At 41.1% G+C, this 19,637-nt stretch overlaps 1 protein-coding gene across 1 annotated transcript in view; it reads left to right on the forward strand.

The window, feature by feature from the left end:
* Positions 1-19,637, forward strand: part of TENM2 (teneurin transmembrane protein 2) — a 3,383,593-nt gene that overhangs the window by 2,639,627 nt on the left and 724,329 nt on the right. The window contains exons 16-20 of the mRNA XM_040404927.1: positions 523-784; positions 6,010-6,277; positions 10,242-10,385; positions 14,182-14,431; positions 15,784-15,804. Coding sequence (XP_040260861.1) covers positions 523-784; positions 6,010-6,277; positions 10,242-10,385; positions 14,182-14,431; positions 15,784-15,804 — 945 coding nt within the window. The remainder of the gene's footprint in view (positions 1-522; positions 785-6,009; positions 6,278-10,241; positions 10,386-14,181; positions 14,432-15,783; positions 15,805-19,637) is intronic.

A 19,637-nucleotide genomic window follows, 5' to 3' on the forward strand; every position in this document is an offset into this window, starting at 1 on the left:
ATTGGCAAGAGACAATGCTTTTCTGTTTTACTTGCTAGGCAATTGCTTGAATAAAATATTTGAGGCTCTGTTAACAGGGGCATAGCTATAGGGGGTGCAGAGGTAGCAGTCGCTACCAGGCCCAGGAGCCTGAGGCGGCCCAAAGACCCTTGTGCCGCATAAGAAGACGCCAGTATTATAGAAAGTGTATGCTGGTCCAGTTACACTTCTGGCTGGAGGGAAGGGGTTAGGTCAAGAATTTGGCATGGGAGGAGAGGGGTGCCATTTCAATTTTTGCCTCAGGCAGCACGAAGGCTATGTGCTCCCCTGCCCCTGACCACAAAGCACTGAGGGGAGGGGGCCCAAGCTGATCTCTTGCTCCAGGGCCCATGAGCCTTTAGCTACACCCCTGTCTGTTAACATCTGCACTATGGCTACATCAGGGTGTCTGTCACTTTAGCAAAAGAGTGAGTATGTGAGGGAGCCTCCAACACAGATGTAAACTCAGCCTAATCTATGTTGTGTTATGTGATCATTTTTTAGGTTTGATTTAATAGCCAATGGTGGTGCTTCTTTAACTCTTCACTTTGAGAGGGCCCCATTCATAAGCCAGGAGAAAACAGTGTGGTTGCCGTGGAACAGCTTTTATGCTATGGACACTCTCGCAATGAAGACTGAGGAAAACTCTATTCCTAGCTGTGACTTAAGTGGCTTTGTGAGGTCAGACCCGGTTATTATCTCTTCACCTCTTTCTACCTTCTTCAGTTCTTCACCCCGACGGAATCCTATAGTTCCAGAGACCCAGGTACAAAATATATATATAGATTTATTTTTATTTTTATAGATTCATAGTAATTTTACCATTACGGGTTTTATTGTGTAAAAACAAAGATACAAATACAAGCCAATGAAGAATATGCACAAAATATGTCTGCAATTCTGCATTACTGCTATCAACACACATACACATGGTGAACAGGCTCTGGATGGCCCAGACATACCACCAATAGATTGTTTTGTTTGATCTGCTGACAACAGTCACTGTTGCCTTCATTTGAAGTAATGTATGAATAAGAAACCTGGACTGTTCAAAACCTTCAACATTTCATTTGGCTGCTTCACCGAATTTCACAAAGAATGTGCACGAACTACAGGGTGGGCCATTTATATGGATACACCTTAATAAAATGGGAATGGTTGGTGATATTAACTTCCTGTTTGTGGCATATTAGTATATGTGAGGGGGGAAACTTTTCAAGATGGGTGGTGACCATGGCGGCCATTTTGAAGTCAGACATTTTGAATCCAACTTTTGTTTTTTCAATAGGAAGAGGGTCATGTGACACATCAAACTTATTGGGAATTTCACAAGAAAAACAATGGTGTGCTTGGTTTTAACGTAACTTTATTCTTTCATGAGTTATTTACAAGTTTCTGACCACTTATAAAATGTGTTCAATGTGCTGCCCATTGTGTTGGATTGTCAATGCAACCCTCTTCTCCCACTCTTCACACACTGATAGCAACACCACAGGAGAAATGCTAGCACAGGCTTCCAGTATCTGTAGTTTCAGGTGCTGCACATCTCGTATCTTCACAGCATAGACAATTGCCTTCAGATGACCCCAAAGATAAAAGTCTAAGGGGGTCAGATCGGGAGACTTTGGGGGCCATTCAACTGGCCCACGATGACCAATCCACTTTCCAGGAAACTGTTCATCTAGGAATGCTCGGACCTGACACCCATAATCTGGTGGTGCACAATCTTGCTGGAAAAACTCAGGGAACGTGCCAGCTTCAGTGCATAAAGAGGGAAACACATCATCATGTAGCAATTTCGCATATCCAGTGACCCCCTTAGACTTTTATCTTTGGGGTCATCTGAAGGCAATTGTCTATGCTGTGAAGATACGAGATGTGCAGCACCTGAAACTACGGATACTGAAAGCCTGTCCTAGCATTTCTCCTGCGGTGTTGCTATCAGTGTGTGAAGAGTGGGAGAAGAGGGTTGCATTGACAATCCAACACAATGGGCAGCACATTGAACACATTTTATAAGTGGTCAGAAACTTGTAAATAACTCATGAAAGAATAAAGTTACGTTAAAACCAAGCACACCATTGTTTTTCTTGTGAAATTCCCAATAAGTTTGATGTGTCACATGACCCTCTTCCTATTGAAAAAAGAAAAGTTGGATTCTAAATGGCCGACTCCAAAATGGCCGCCATGGTCACCACCCATCTTGAAAAGTTTCCCCCCTCACATATACTAATGTGCCACAAACAGGAAGTTAATATCACCAACCATTCCCATTTTATTAAGGTGTATCCATATAAATGGCCCACCCTGTACAAGCTAATAGAAGTTTCCTGAGACTGGAGAAAATGGTTGGCATGGCAGAACATTAAAAATGGCCTTATATGCAGTTAGAGTGCTACAATATATTCGCGATTGCGCTAATCAGAAGAAAAACCTATCACACTACCTAACACACTGCACTGCAACAGCTACACTATATCAGGATATAACCTACACTGACTATCTCCCACTAACTATCTGTATTACATACCGTATATAAGCTATCTAACTATCTATCTAATGTAGTGTGAAAAGCACAGAGCACAGCAATGACACTGCTGTCTCTCTCAGAACTTTAAAAAACTGTAGAAAATGGCTGCTGGGGAGGTTCTTATATAGTAAGGGGTAGGCAACTTTCCTATTGGTTGCTAGGGATGTTGCTAAGCTCAGACAAAGAGATTGCAGCCTTCTCATTGGCCCACAATCTAGAAGGGAGGTTACTGATGGAAAAAAAAAAATCTAGAATATTCTAAATTACGAATATACATCACTATATTCTAAATATTTGTGAATTCTCAAAGTGCCGATATTCGCTATTCGAATATTCGCGATTCGAATATTCGCGATTCGAATATTCGCGCCCAACACTATTCCCCAATTCCCTTGCCATAAATATAGAATCTGTTCCAAAGGGTATAACCCCAACCCTTCCTCCGATAAGGGCAACCCCAAACAACCTTGCCAACCATTATACACAGCATGTACATCCCTACAACTCCCAACATTAGTAACATAAACTGTTGATAACGCCCCACATACAACTCACGCTCCTGCATCAGAGGAACTAGTAGTAAAATGTCTGTCAGATTGTCGATTCAGTAGACAATCTGGTAAAAAGAGAGAACTAGAAAAAAAAACAAGAAAGCTGAGTGAAAAAAAAAAAAAACATATCTTCCTGGTCGCCATCCACTCAGGTGACCAGGCTGTGCTCTCTCAGTTGATTTTCGTGACAGTCCAGCCATTGTGCCGCTTCTTCTGGATCCTCAAATAACAATGTAGCTCCCAGGGCCACCACTCTTAATTTCGCCGGAAACAACATAGAGTATTGGATTTGTAGATTTCTGACTATCCTCTTAACATCCAGGAAATGTGACCTCCTCTTCGGGACCTCTGTAGAATAGTCCGGGAAGATGGATATTTTAGCTCCATTTATGACCAGATCTGGGTGGTCACGAGAATGCCGCAAGATGGCGTCTCAAGGACTGGCCCCGGAGGCCTCGGTATTGGTCTGGTGGCTGCCCTGTGAGCCCTTTCCACGGCATAAAGTGGGGATAGCCCTTTGTCCTGAAACTTCTGATAGATCCACTTTTCTATATAATCCGTGGCATTCACACCTTCCGACTTTTCCGGGACACCCACAATTCTGATATTATTGTGGTGTAATCTAATTTCTAAATCATCAGCATTGGCAAATAGGACAGAAATATCTCTTGCCGTCGACTTAGAAGCAATCTTGAGAGGTCTGACCTCGTCTTCCAACTCAGACACCCTCCTTTCTACTTCTGAGGTTCTCTCAGCTATTTTATACATGTCATTTCTTATCAGGTGTATGTCCTCCCTCAGAATTCCCACTTGAATATTGAGTGCTTTGAGGGTGGTGTTACAGCTGGCAACTGCCCCCATGATATCTTTAAGAGTGGGTTCTTGCTCTGTGGGGGTAGGTTTCCCCTGTGTGATTTCTCTTGTAAACAGGGCCTCCTGACCTTCAGCTCTATGGCCCTCTTCATCAGATGACCACTCCTCCTGTTCAGAGGAGGACATTGCTGCTTCCTCTGTACCTGAGCTCTGGGACTAGTCCCTCACCCCTTCTGACACCCTAGCATATCTTCTGCACTCTCTTAAGGTGTTTCCCATCCTGCAGATATCATTGTCAGCAAGATGTATCAGGATGCTGGCAGGAGCCCTCTGAGGTGCGACTCACTCCATGCTGCGGCAGGCCACGACCCCCATCTAAACCCTTTTTAAACCTATCCATTGTTCCTTTTTTGACCACGTCCGGAGCTAGTCTATTCCATAGATTCACAGTTCTTACAGTAAAGAAGCGTTGACGCTTCTGGAGACTGAACTTTTTCTTCTCCAGTTGGAGGCAGCCCCCCCCCCCTTGTCTTTTGAGGGGATTTTACATGAAACAGTTTTTTACCATATGTTTTGTATGGCTCATTTATATATTTGTATAGGTTAATCATGTCCCCCCTTAGACGTCTCTTCTCAAGACTAAATAAATTTAATTATTTTAATCTTTCTTCATAACTAAGACCATCCATGCCTCTTCAGTCAAATCAGTTTAGTCGCTCTCCTCTGTACTTTTTCCACTTCCAAAGCATCCTTTCTATGGACTGGTGCCCAGAACTGCATATTCCAGATGAGACTGCACCAAAGCTTTGTCAATTGGTAATAATAAATCCCTGCCCCGTTGGTCCATGCCTCGTTTAATGCATGCCAATATCCTGGTAGCCTTAGATCTATGATCTAGAAGGACACCCAAGTCCTTCTCTACAAGTGACAGTGGACATATGATACACATAGATTTTTGCTACCAAGATGCATAACTTTATATTTATCCACATTGAACCTGATCTGCCAAGTTGATGCCCAGAGTGTCCAAGTCAGCTTATAGTTTATGGACATCTTCCATAGACTGCACAATACTACATAGCTTAGTGTCATCTGCAAAAATAGAAATGGTGCTATTAATCCCATCCTCGATATCATTAATAAATAAATTAAATAATAGAGGACCCATTACTGAACCTTGGGTGGCTTAAACATGGCCCACTGGGAGCAGGTGAATGTTATGTAGGAAGCGTTCCTTGCTGACAATTGCCTGCTCATCAGTGGAGGTGATGCTCTACATTTACATGCAACAATCACTTCCACTGTATGGGGATGAACAATGGCTACTGGCTCCGCCCATCCCCATACAGATTCATTGTTTACGGAGAGTAGAGTGCTGTTTAGGTGTCCACATAAAAGATTGTTTCACCCGATGAATGAGTGTTTCACTAATTCGTTGGGTGATATAACGGCAGATTATTGGGAACGAGCGATCATACCAATATTCATTACCAATAATCTGCCCGACAATCGGGCAGTGTAAATCTACTATTAATAAATGAGCAGTGCCTCATTGTGTTGCTTGTAAAGATATTGAATAGATATAGCATTACCTTTACGCCTTGTAATTGAAACACATGGAACAGCTATAAGTAGAGGCAGTGTCTGTGGTAATTGTAGTCATTTAACTATCCTGCCCACAGCAAACTCCTGCAGCATGAAAGCAGCTGTGCTGCACTAAGCACTTTTAAGCTATGGTGGTATTATCTGAGTATTCAAACACATTTAGGTGCTTTTGTGCATTATTATAAGCTCGGAAAACCTCTTTCATTTCTTCCATCTTATTCCTTGTTAAGATAATTCTTTGTAGAAAACCTTGCTCTAATTTATATAGATAAAACAGTATTATGGTTGGGCAAGCATGTGTATTTCATGAATGCTTGGTCAAAATGTAAAACTGCTGTAAACTATGGATGAAGTACTGTGACAGGTACTATAAGTCATAATGGACTTTGTTTTTTTACGTATTAAAATAAAAAAAGAATAGGCAGCTAAGTAAAACATCCTGTTTGTATTATGCCTTATTGCTATGTGAATGTAAATATCTTCATGTTTTAGGCTCTCCATGAGGAAATAGAAATGCCAGGCTCCAACCTAAGACTCTGTTATCTCAGTTCTCGAACTCCAGGATACAAGTCATTGCTGAAGATTATTATGACTCAATCAACTGTTCCGTTAAACCTTATTAAAGTTCATTTGATGGTGGCCGTTGAAGGACACCTATTCCAGAAGACTTTCCAGGCATCACCAAATTTAGCATATACATTTGTCTGGGATAAAAATGATGCATATGGTCAGAAAGTGTATGGACTATCAGATGCTGTAGGTATGTGCTACTACTGAATCCATGAAATTGCTTTTTCTGTAGCCTAGGTAACCAATTTGTTATCAATACATTTACATTATAATTCATTTTTCCTTTTTTTTTTTCATGTACTGTAAGTATTTACTGAAGGATTCTAGTTATATATTGAAAGCTAATTTACATTTTGCTAATGGCATGCTAATATTTTTCCCTTCGACCTCAATTATATGACTACAAGTGCCTTCAAATATCATAGAAGGTTGAATCAGTCCATTACATCTTTGCAAAGATTATGCATGACTCTAAAGCCGGAACCTTCTTTGTACACCTATACAAGCAGTGGGTTATACTGTACATTATGGCATGCCTTCTGATAATTTTGTCTTCCAAGGCAAAACACAGAAAACTGCTGCTGGTACCTTCCGTAATATAAAAGGTTAAGGAAGTCAGGTTTACTGAAATAATATATGGCTATTGTTAACTCATTTCCAGTTTCTTTTACCAAACTTGTTTCTTCTTATAGCTCATCACATTTAGATAAGTTGTAGTATGAATTGAGTTTTTTTCTGCTGTATATATTTGTACAGTATATATATGTAATGTTCATGCTGGGAATCAAGACTAATTGGATGATCTTTTCAACTTTCCCTTTTGGAATAGTATGATAGTTTATTTTGGGGTTTTCAGTCTGAGAAAAGAAACAAATTCAGACATTAACCCCTTAACGCCCAGCATCGTACAGGTACTTTAAAGATAGCGCCCGCTCCTGAGCACTGTGGGCGCCATAGCTGCGGGTGGCCACCTGCTTCTTATAGCGAGACATCTGCAGCTCAAGTCTGCAAACGGCATTAATGTCGATCGTGGGCATTTAACCCCTCAGATGCCGTGGTAAATCCTGACCATGGCATCTGAGCATGTGAAACACCGGAAGCGCACGCTTCCAGTGATGCTCCGGCTACCCCCTGCGGCGATTGGAGGAGCCGGAGCATGTGTGCAGCAGCCCCTGTCTTTGTGAATGACAGGAGGCTGCTGCATAGTATTTCCTATGGAGCCCTTGCCTGCAATAGGGCTCCATAGGAAAGTTGTAAAATCATAGATTCCAATTCAAGTGCATTGGAGTCTATTATAATAGCAATCAGATGATTGCATGTTATAGTTTTAAAAAATAAAAAAATAAAGATTCAAATCATCCCGAAAACGCCCATAGTATATAAATATGAAATTATATTTCCCATACAGCAAACAGCAAAACTGAAAAAAAGTGTCCAAATGGCCGATTTGCTGTTTTTGTTCGCTTCATTTTCTACAAAAAAATCATACACACCCCAGAATGGTATCAATGAAAAGTTCAGATCGCCCGGCAAAAAATTAGCCCCGATACAGCTCCGTACACATACTTACAAAAAAGTTATAGGGGTCAAAATATGGTGACAAAAAAATAAAATCAAAATCAAAATAATCCAAAAGCAAGAAAAACTATACATGTATAATGTATGTATAATATGTAATATATAAAATGCAGAGACAGGATTTGCTGGATGTTCCTCATGACATATTCTCATCAATATCAGAATATCTGGAAAAGAAGTAAAAGCAGATGGCAGAAGAAGGGCTCACACCTGTAGGGAAGGAGAGCACTGGGATTGGAGAAGTATGCCAGAGCTGCTTAATATTTTCTCTGTCAAATAATCTGCATGTTGAGATTGAAGGCCAGAACAGCAATAATTTGCATATTGTGCCCCCATCTTGGTAACATAGTACATAAGGCCAAAAAAAGACATTTTTCCATCCAGTTCAGCCTGTCATCCTGCAAGTTGATCCAGAGGAAGGCAAAAAAAAAAATGTGAGGTAGAAGCCAATTTTCCCCACTTTAGGGGAATAAAAAATTCCTTCCCGACTCCAATCAGGCAATCAGAATAACTCCCTGGATCAACTACCCCTCTCTAGTAGCTATAGCCTATAATATAGCCTATAATATTATTACACTCCAGAAATACATCCATGCCCCTCTTGAATTCCTTTATTATAGTCACCATCACCACCTCCTCAGGCAGAGAGTTCCATAGTCTCACTGCGCTTACCGTAAAGAATCCTCTTCTATGTTTGTGCACAAACCTTCTTTTTTCCAGACGCAGAGGATGTCCCCTCGTCACAGTCACAGTCCTTACCAGCCAAACTCCATACCAAGTAGCCTAGGTATACCTGATTTATAGCGCTTTGTGATAAATTAATTTAAAATAAATGACATTTCTTGGTGAACTTCAGCGAAGTTGCTGAATTGAATTTTTCAAAACATCTATAGTTCTCAGCATAGAGATGGTACTTAAAGCCAAATCTGATAGTTTGTCCAGTAGAGGAAGTGTAGAGAGAAAAAGGAGAGGACCTAGGAATGAACCATGAGCAACGTTTACAGCAAGGGGAAGAGGAGAAGTAGAGGCAGCAAATGATACACTGAATGAGCAGTCAGAGAGGAAGAAAACCGTGAGATATCAGTGTCCTTAATACTCATGCATTGAAGCATGGAGAGTAGGAGAGATCCAGAAGAATAAGGGGAGAATAGTCACCATTGCATTTAGCAGTCAAAAGATAATTTAACACTGGTAGTGTCTGCAAGTGGGTCTGGAGGTGTTCCAGAAGTTTAGAGAGTAAGGGGAGATTAGAGACAGTTTGGTAGCTAATTGCACAGGATGGGTAAATGGATTTTTTTTTCTGTATTTGGGCTTTGACAGCATGTTTGAAAGAGGAGAGAAATATACTAGAAGAGAGAAACATTAACTATGTTAGTTAAGGAGAGCAGCGAGCAGGTGTAATTGCAGCTTCTCCACCCCCATTCACTTCAAAGGGAAGGAGCAAATGATAGGTGGGGGTGTAGGAAGTCAGACCCCTGCAGATTTAATATTGATGACCTATTCTGAAGATAGTTCATCAATATAGGAAACTAGCCAATCCCAATATGAAACAAAATGAGCGCAGGAAATTTTGTAAGTATGGCAAAGAATGCTTAGTCACTTCTTTAATTGACTTCCCATTAGTCTTTCATTCACATCTAATTTTATAACCACAAACACATCAGAGCCGTTTATGGTGTTTTCCAAGGCAACAACGTTAACTATATATTATTTTAAACTTCAGCTCAAGACCTTTGGGGAGAGAGCATCTCCAAGTTACTGCTGTACAAATTATTTAGAAAGGAAAATATTTAATATTATATATACATATATAATATAATATATATAAAATATATTTATGATGTTATAACCCCCAAAATTGCTATTAGGATCTCTTCTTAAAAAGCTTAGCATCAGCACATCCTCTGTGTGGAATACAAAAGTGCAAAAGGAAGATAGCATAATTTATCACAGTCCTGAAAATGTTCTAAGCAATTGAAAGAACTATTAAACTGTAAGCATAAAAAGGAAAAAAATGAGTTGCAGTTCTCCATTATTCAAAATGTACTGATTTATATTTTATCTAGTTAGATTATTCACTATGTTATGACATATGCCTCAGCAGCCCTTTTTCTTGCTTTTTCAAAATGGCACATAACATTCCTGTCCAGCGTTGGACTAAAGTTTCTTAGGCCCACTATATGAAATGATTCTAAGGGCCCATCCCCTGTGTATAATACAAACGTTCACTTTAAAGTAATTATCACTCCACATTAATTAATTATCAAAAACGTTAATTAGGATATCTGGGTATTGCTTTCAAGGTCAGCTTCAAATTATTTTCTGTGAGACCTCAGGGACCCTGTTTTAATAGGGGTCCATTATTGTGTAAGAGTTTGGGCCCATCAGAGGATTCTCTAGTTCTCTGGTGGGCCAGTCCAACCCTGTCCATGTCATTCTACATAATTAAACAGAGCTTTTACCTTTACTAATATGTATTTATTTTGTCTTGTCATATTTACACTTCAGATATTTGATTGGAGCTTGATTTCTGGCTTCATGGCTAAATTTCATGTTTTGATTTATACTCATTTTAGTCTCTGTTGGCTTTGAATATGAAACATGCCTTGGTCTTATCTTATGGGAGAAAAGAACAGCAGTCTTGCAAGGATTTGAACTGGATTCTTCAAACCTTGGAGGCTGGTCCATAGACAAGCACCATATACTAAATGTGAAAAGTGGTAAGTTTAGTTTCCTATTTATTTTACATCAATTTCACAATAAAATCTAAGTTTAAACTTTTATTAAGAATTAAATGAGCTGTCCCATAAAAAAATAATCCACATTCTTCAAACCAGCAACTGGATATGAATACTTTTGTAATTGTATGTATTTAAAGAGGACCTTTCACTAGAATAGAAAATCTAAACTAAGTATACAGACATGGAGAGCGGCGCCCAGGGATCCCCCTGCACTTACTATTATCCCTGGGCGCCGCTCCGTTCTCCTGGTATAGGCTCCGGTATCTTCATATGTTAGGCTCCACCCAGTGGAACCTGCCGGCGTCTCCTTCTCCCATGCTGTAGCGCTGGCCAATCGCAGCGCTCAGCTCATAGCCTGAGAGAAAAAGAAAACTCTCAGGCTATGAGCTGAGCGCTGCGATTGGCCAGCGCTACAGCATGGGAGAAGGAGACGCCGGCAGGCTCCCCTGGGTGGAGCCTAACATATGAAGATACCGGAGCCTATACCGGGATAACGGAGCGGCGCCCAGGGATAATAGTAAGTGCAGGGGGATCCCTGGGCGCCGCTCTACATGTCTGTATACTTAGTTTAGATTTTTTATTCTAGTGAAAGGTCCTCTTTAAACATTTACTATATCCAGTGAGTTATTCAATAAAATCTATCTGTATAGCACCACCAGCTGGTTTTTTTTCCCTTTACTTCTCCATCCACCTCAGTAAAATGTTATCCTGCTACTGTATCTTCTGTTAGAAGTTTTAGGGAGAGAGCTGCAAAAGAAAGGACATGCCCCTGAGTTGCAGCAGGAAGGACACGCTCTCTGACAAAAGACTCACAAGGAGAGTCAGAACTCCAACTACATGCAAAAAAGTGGTTCTTTTTAATCCAGATGTGTTTCAGTTTAATAGTTTTTTCTTAAGCATATTAACCTCTTTAGGACACAGGGCGTACAGGTACGCCCTGATGTCCTGGTACTTAAGGACACAGGGCATAACTGTACGCCCTGTGTATTTCCGATCACAGCCACGCGGCGGGCGGTGATCGGAAGCCGGTGCCTGCTCAAATCTTTGAGCAGGCACCTCGGCTAAATGCGCGGGGGGGGGTCCCGTGACCCCCCCCCCATGTTGGCGATTCAGACCTGCGGTTTGCGGCTTTTTATGGTGCGGGTGGCGGCAGCGGTGGTGCCATCGGGTCCCCATGAGCAGCATGATGCCACGCTATTATGTGCATAAAATATACTTAACAGCTATATATATAGTGCCTTGAAAAACTATTCGTATCCCTTGAACTCTTCCACATTTTTCACGTTACACCCAGAAATTGAAATGTATTTTATTAGGATTTTATGTGATAGACCAACACAAAGTTAGCAAGTATCTGTGAAGTGAAAATAAAATGATACATGGTTTTCAAAAATTTTAATAAATAAAAATCTGGAAAGTTTGGCGTGCATTTTTATTCAGCCCCCCCCCCCCCCGTACTCTGATACCCCTAAATAAAGTCCAGTATGACCAATCCGCTACAGAAGTCGCCTAATTAGTAAATAGAGTTCACCTATGTGTAATTTATTCTCAGTATAACTACAGCTATTCTGTGAAGGCCTCAATGGCTTGTTAGAGAACATTAGTGATAAAACAGCATCATGAAAACCAAGAAACACACCAGAAGTGGAGAAGTGTAAAGCACAGTTAGGTTATAAAAAAAATATATATTCCAAGATCTGAATATCTCCCGGAGCACTGTTTCATCCATCATCCAAAAATGGAAGGAATATGGCATAACTGTAAAGATATGGCATTCCACCTAAACTGATACCCCAGGCAAGGAGAGCACTAATTAGAGACTAACAATTGGACTTAGACTTTTTACATAGAATGCGGACGGATCCGTTCTGAACAGATGCCATCGTTTGCATTTATAGGTGCGGATCCGTCTGTGCGGATGGCAGACAGATCCGCACCTAACGCAGGTGTGAAAGTGGCCTAAGATATGTTCATTATGTGTATGTAAGCGTCACCTGTGATACTGGATCTCCTCCCCTGGACCACTGAATGGTTCCCATTCCAGGCTCCAGGTGCGGACACTTTACTGATTAGAGGGGGTTGGACCTTGTGCTACATAAAAAGGAATGGTTTTAATATGTGTGTTAAGTCTTGATGAAGGGCTGGATTCTGTAGCCCGAAACATGTTACTGTACATCTTTTTCCTGTGATTTTGGTGGATTTTATACGATGAGCCAATAAAGAACTATTTTTTACTCCACAAGAAGCTGGATTCTCTCTTTCTATTGGATATTCATGTGTTAGAATGGCCCAGTCAAAGTTCAAACCTGGGCTGTCAGCGGCTGAAACGTCAAATGAGACGTCTCAAGACGACCCCTCTTACATAAAAGAACAAACACAGGACAAACAAACAACTAACAGCGCCACTCTCAGCAAAATAGGAATAAAATAGATAATAATAATGGCCCAAGAACAAGCCTGAGGGTGAATTTATGAGACACCCAAGTGGTACCAATAAAACTAGCGTGCTGGTATTGCTATATAATAATAATATTTTTTCGGTGTACCAAAAGAGAAAATATGCATAAAGAGGTTAAATATACACTTAGTACGTGTTATATTAAAATCAAAACAGGGAAACCCCCTGATGAACTCACTTCACAGGGGGCGTGCCACCAGGATAAAGCTCGAGACACCTGGAGCACAACCCCCCAGCCAGGATCGCCGTAGTATGTTGAAGTTGAGACATCAGCGCTCCAGTCGTACCAGGATGGAGATATACGGCACGTGGGACAGCGACTCTTCATCAATCATTTTATTCAAATGTTAAAAGGTTCAACGCATTTCAGGGAAGACAAATAATCCCCTTCATCAGGAGCAAAGTTAACTCCTGGCTGGGGGGTTGTGCTCCAGGTGTCTCGAGCTTTATCTTGGTGGCACGCCCCCTGTGAAGTAAGTTCATCAGGGTGTTTCCCTGTTTTGATTTTAGTATAACACGTACTAAGTGTATATTTAACCTCTTTATGCATATTTCCTCTTTTTGCACACTGAAAAAATATTATTATTATTATTATATAGCAATACCAGCACGCTTGTTTTATTGGTACCAATTGGTTGTCTCATAAATTCACCCTGAGTCTTGTTCTTGGGCTATTATTATTATCTATTTTATTCCTATTTTGCTGAGAGTGGCGCTGTTAGTTGTTTGTTTGTCCTGTGTTTGTTTTTATATGTAAGCGGGGTCGTCTTCACAAAGTGTGTAGCTTTGCTAGCACTGTTTCCAGCTGCCTTCTCTATCACTTTCTGCACAGTCAATATTTTCTTTCTCCATCACCTTTGGTGCCTCTGGTTCATTTCTACCTTTTGTGTACCCTGTACCTAGGTAGCTTTTGTTAACCGCATCCTCCCTTTTTCTTTCTTCTCTAACATATCCAAAGTTCAAACCTAAATCCCATTGCGAATCTGTGGCAAGACTTGCTGTTCACGTGCACTCTCCATCCAATCTGACTGAGCTTGAGCTATTTTGCAAAGAAGAATGGGCAAAAATGTCAGCCTCTAGATTTGCAAAGCTGGTAGAGACTTACCCCAAAATAATTGCAACGAAAGGTGGTCCCACAAAGTATTGACTTGGTAGTGTATCATTCTCTTTTTAGTTCACACATACGTGTTACTTTTGTGGGTGTAACGTGACAAAATGTGGAAAAGTTCAAGGGGTATGAATACTTTTTTCACTAGTCAATTTGGTCTGTTTTCAGCATGTCAATCATTAATGCTCTTCCTTACTTATCTTTACTAGGCATCCTGCATAAAGGCAGTGGAGAAAATCAGTTTCTTTCACAACAACCTGCAGTCATTACGAGCATTATGGGCAATGGGCGTAGAAGAAGTATATCTTGTCCAAGCTGCAATGGCCTCGCTGAAGGGAACAAGCTATTGGCTCCAGTGGCTCTTGCAGTTGGAATTGACGGAAGCCTCTTTGTGGGAGATTTTAATTATATACGACGTATCTTTCCCTCCAGAAATGTCACCAGTATTCTGGAACTTCGGTGAGATTTTAATCTTGGCATGAAAGTTAGCTGGAATGTCAGGCAGCATGCTTGCTTTTATCAATCAGAATTTTATAGCTGACCTGACGCAACTCAAAACTACTAAGGTTTGCTAATGTCCTATGGACTGAGAATGACATTCATCTCTGTCAGAGATGGGCGAATTTTTCAAAAGGTCGATTCGGCTGATTCGCGTAATAAAAAAAAGAATTGCTTCATGACAAATTACTTTGTCACAAAACAAATTTTTTTGTAAGTAGTGGGTGCAATGACAGGGAGCTGCGATAGCGCCACCCCCCCATTATTGTACCCTTTAGATGCCGCGTTCATACATGATCGCGGCATCTGAGTTTAAAAACAGTGGGAAATTATCATTAAAAAAATTCAATCAAACTTATCGCGTCCATTTGCTCGTGACGGGCTGGCCGCCACCATCTTGCTTGAAGATCTGACGCGAAATCTTTCGCGGCGCAAGATTACATCATCACGCCGGCCGACATGGTGACGTCATGTCACCACGCATGGGATTTCTGCCAAGATCTTCCATAAAGATGGCGGCTGGCAGCCCATCCTGATCAAATGGAAGAGGTAAGAATTAATAACTATTTCAGGTTAAATCGATTTGCTTGCACCAGGCATGCTCAATCTGCGGCCCTCCAGCATGCCCTAACACCGTAAACCTATTAGCCTACAGCAGGGCATTGTGGGACTTGTAGTTTTACAACAGCTGGAGGGCCGCAGTTTGAGCATGCCTGGCTTACACGAAGCACAAAGAAATTTGGCTTTTAGGCAAATTTATCCTGAAGTTCAGATCGAATTCCACTTTGTGGAAGTCGATTCACTCATCTCTAATTAAGTGTTCAGCACATTTACATTCTGTACATGATTTGTGTTGCTTGCTTATTCTGTGTTACCCTCTGCAGAATGAAAATCCCATTATATGCCTTTGAAGCGTTGTGCTTTTTTGGCAAATACTGTACCTTTATATGAAATATATACATATATATTTTTTTCAAATAAGCACAATATGTAAAGAAGATTCCTCAAACTAATCACTAAAGAAACTGCAATAACAGTCTATTGTATGTTTACTCTTTAGTTACTTATTTTCGGCAGTAACCTCTTTACTATCATTAACTAGCATTACCCAATGTTTCTAGTGGCTTAATTGCCTAATCATGGGAAGCTGTGGTTTGCACACTTTACATTTTTATTACCATTCTGCAAATCATCTGCAATTTTCAATTCAATCCAATAAAAGTGTATTATCCATTGTACTACTTTTGCCCTTTTAAATTGCCTCACTATTTATCTTTTTCTTTTTTGTTTCCCATCCATTTTTCTGGATAAAGAAACAAAGAATTTAAACATAGGTAAGGCTTTGAATTGCACAATGGCACATTTCTTTTCATTTGCTCTTTGTCCATTTTGCTGCGATAGAATGAAATGTTTCCAAATTAGGGAATCACTGCTGTTAATGACTGCTTCCCTCCTTCTGTGGATACTCATTGTTTTGTACTTAATGTTAGAGGTAAAGTTGTTTCACTCCATTATCATTTTTCTTTATTATATTGGCTCAATATAACAAAGATGTTTTACTCCTCAGCTACAAAGTTAATTTTATTAGCGCATAAGACAACTAAGTGGCAGTTGTTTCATTCATAATTAATTATGAAAAGGATGAAATGTTAAGGGTAAAATACGGAAGTCAGTGTATTAAAAGATCAAGTCTAAGAACAGCGACAAAACAATGTTGTCAGTCTATGTTGTGATTAGAGTTGAGCGAACCCGAACTGTAAAGTTCGGGTTCGTACCGAACTTTAGGGTTTTCGGCACCCGGACCCGAACCCGAACATTTACGTAAAAGTTCAGGTTCGGTGTTCGGCGATTTTTATGCCGCTTTTTGAAAGGCTGCAAAGCAGCCAATCAACAAGCGTCATACTATTTGCCCCAAAAGACCATCACAGCCATGCCTACTCTTGGCATGGCTGTGATTGGCAAACTGCAGCATGTGACCCAGCCTCTATTTAAGCTGGAGTCACGTAGCGCCGACCGTCACTCTGCTCGGATTAGTGTAGGGATAGGCCTCAGCTGCGTGAGGGAGAGATCAGGGAAGAATCTTATGAAGAACTGCTTCTTTACTCATCGATCTACAGCAAATGTGTTTTGTGGGTGCAGTGCACAATTTTTTTAAGCCTGCCCTGAGCCAACTACTACTGAAAACGATTTTTTTTTCCTTCAGTTAGTCAACATCAATACATAATCGGCAGCCATTTTATGCAACAATAGTGCACCAGCACAGGATATCTGCATGTCTGCAAGTCCAGAAATACTGCTTTGAGACACTGGGGTTAAAAAAAAATAAAAAATTTCCATATAGTGCACATCTAGGATTATCGCTGCATAAGTGACTGTAAAATTTAGGCCAGAAATACGTATTTCTCATACTGGGGCATACTGGGGCGAAAAAAACCATCTGTTTCATATAGTGCACATCTAGGATAATAGGTGCATAAGTGAGTGTCACATTTAGGCCAGAAATACGGCTTTTTGCTTACTGGGGTTAAAAAACCCTCTGATATACTGCACATCTGGGATTAGACGTGTATAAGTGACTGTGAAATTTAAGCCACAAATACGGCTTTTTGCTTACTGGGGCATACTGGGGTGAAAGAAAAACATCTGTTTCATATAGTGCACATCTAGGATTATAGTTGCATAAGCGAGTGTCACATTTAGGCCACAAATACAGCTTTTTGCTTACTGGGGTTAAAAAACCCTCTGATATACTGCACATCTGGGATTAGACGTACATAAGTGACTGTGAAATTTAGGCCACAAATACGGCTTTTTGCTTACTGGGGCATACTGGGGTGAAAAAAAAACATCTGTTTCATATAGTGCACATCTAGGATTATAGGTGCATAAGTGACTGTGAAATTTAGGCCACAAATACGGCTTTTTGCTTACTGGGGCATACTGGAGTGAAAAAAAAACATCTGTTTCATAAAGTGCACATCTAGGATTATAGGTGCATAAGTGAGTGTCACATTTAGGCCAGAATTACAGCTTTTTGCTAACTGGGGTTAAAAAACCCTCTGATATATTGAACATCTGGGATTAGACGTGCATAAGTGACTGTGAAATTTAGGCCACAAATACGTCTTTTTGCTTACTGGGGTTAAAAAAACCTTCTGATATACTGCACATCTGGGATTAAAATACGGTTGGGGTGAAAAAAAAACATCTGTTTAATATAGTGCACATCTAGGATTATAGGTGGATAAGTGAGTGTCACATTTAGGCCAGAAATACAGCTTTTTGCTAACTGGGTGTCACCCGCAGTTCTGTGAGAAGGTCTGACAGACTTCCTTCTCTATATCTTGCATGATGTTCTTTGTTTTGGTTTCACTTTCTCATCTCATTTCCTTCTCCCAGGTGTCACCTATTTAGACTAATCCTCTTTCCTTTATATTCCCTCCCATACTGCCTCACTTTGCGGTTTATACTACTTCCTGGATTGAAGTGTTCACTGCTGGAGGCTTCTGCTGCTGCTTGTTCAGATAAGTCCTTTCATGTATGGTGTTTCCATGCTGGCTTGATTCTAGGGGACCCTGACTCCCTCCGTATGAAGTGCAGGGAGCCGGTGGTCGTGTCCCGTCACTATTATAGGGTTTTCATGTGTCACACAGTCTTAGGTACGTGGGCATACAATCGTTTACCTCTGAGACCCTTGTATGTGCTTAGCAGTCAGGGTGAGCTCTTAGGGTTTATAGGGGTCACCTATATGCTACTTAGTTTGGGATCAAGCCAGTCGGACGTTTATTCATAATTTCCAGCTATCTGCAACATCATCCGTGACATTATACACCGCCATTACAGTCTTAAGCATGGATCCGGTTTCAGCCTTGATTGACCGCATGCAAGGTCTTTCACTGGAGGTAGCAGATCTCCGTAAAACTGTGTCTCAGTTTCAGGTGACCGGTTCTGCTTGCGTTCATGGAGTTTGTTCCGAGCCTAAGATCTCGCTTCCGGATACGTTCTCCGGGGGTAGTGAGAATTTTGTTTGCTTTAGAGAGGCTTGCAAACTCCATTTTAGCCTACTTCCCCATTCCTCTGGTGATGAGGAGCAGAGGGTGGGGATCATCATCTCGCTGCTCAGGGATAACGCTCAGTCTTGGGCCTTTTCGCTGCCGGTGGGGGCACGGCCCCTCCGATCGGTGGATGAATTTTTTGTAGCCCTGGGGGAGATATATGATGACCTGGATCGTATTTGTTCTGGCTGAATCTAAACTGCATCTTTTATGCCAGGGTAAACAGTCAGCAGATATATTGTTCTGAATTTCGGAGATGGGCAGCTGATACTGGTTGGAACGATGCTGCACTCCAAAGTAAATTTTGCCATGGTCTTTCGGAGGGATTGAAAGATGCATTTGCTTTTCATGAGAGACCTGCCTCGTTGGAGTCTGCCATGTCTCTAGCTGTTCGTATTGACAGGCGTCTTAGAGAGAGAGGAGAGACCAGTCCTCCCTGTCATATTCAGCCCAAGGACAGTGGGGCTGTCTCATTCAGTACGCAGGGGTCTCAGTCTCTCTCAATCCCCTCTGAGCAGGAGGCGATGCAGCTGGGTTTGCTTGCCTCTGATAGTAGAGGATTCAGCTCTCAGAGGAGGGTTTGTTTCTGTTGTGGTGGTATAAATCATTTGGCTAATGTTTGCCCCTCTAGGAGATTCATGGAGTTTTCTGAGGGTAATAAAAAAGAAAAAAAAAGAAAAAAAACCTCTAAAAACTTTCCATTTGCTACTATTGGCAAGGTTGATGCGGAAATTGAAGGTTTGCCGTTTGCTTGTAGTTCCCATTTTCTCCTACCTGCCAGGGTGGCGCTAGACAGCAAGAACATTGTTTGTGAGATTTTTGTAGATAGTGGAGCAGCTGTCAATCTCATTGATAATCAATTTGCTATAACGCATGGTTTCCAGGTATGCACTTTGGAAAAGGATATACCTGTTTTTGCTATCGATTCCGCTCCACTTTCTCAAAGATCATTAAAGGGCATAGTTCACAATATCCGTTTGAATGTGGGTGATGCTCATGTTGAGGATATGTCATGTTTCGTCCTAAGCGGATTACCTACTCCTCTAGTGTTGGGGCTACCCTGGCTCACTAAACATAACCCCACCATTGATTGGCAAGCAAGGCAAATAAAT

The sequence above is a fragment of the Bufo bufo genome, chromosome 1, assembly GCF_905171765.1.
Source record: "Bufo bufo chromosome 1, aBufBuf1.1, whole genome shotgun sequence".
NCBI lineage: Eukaryota > Metazoa > Chordata > Amphibia > Anura > Bufonidae > Bufo > Bufo bufo.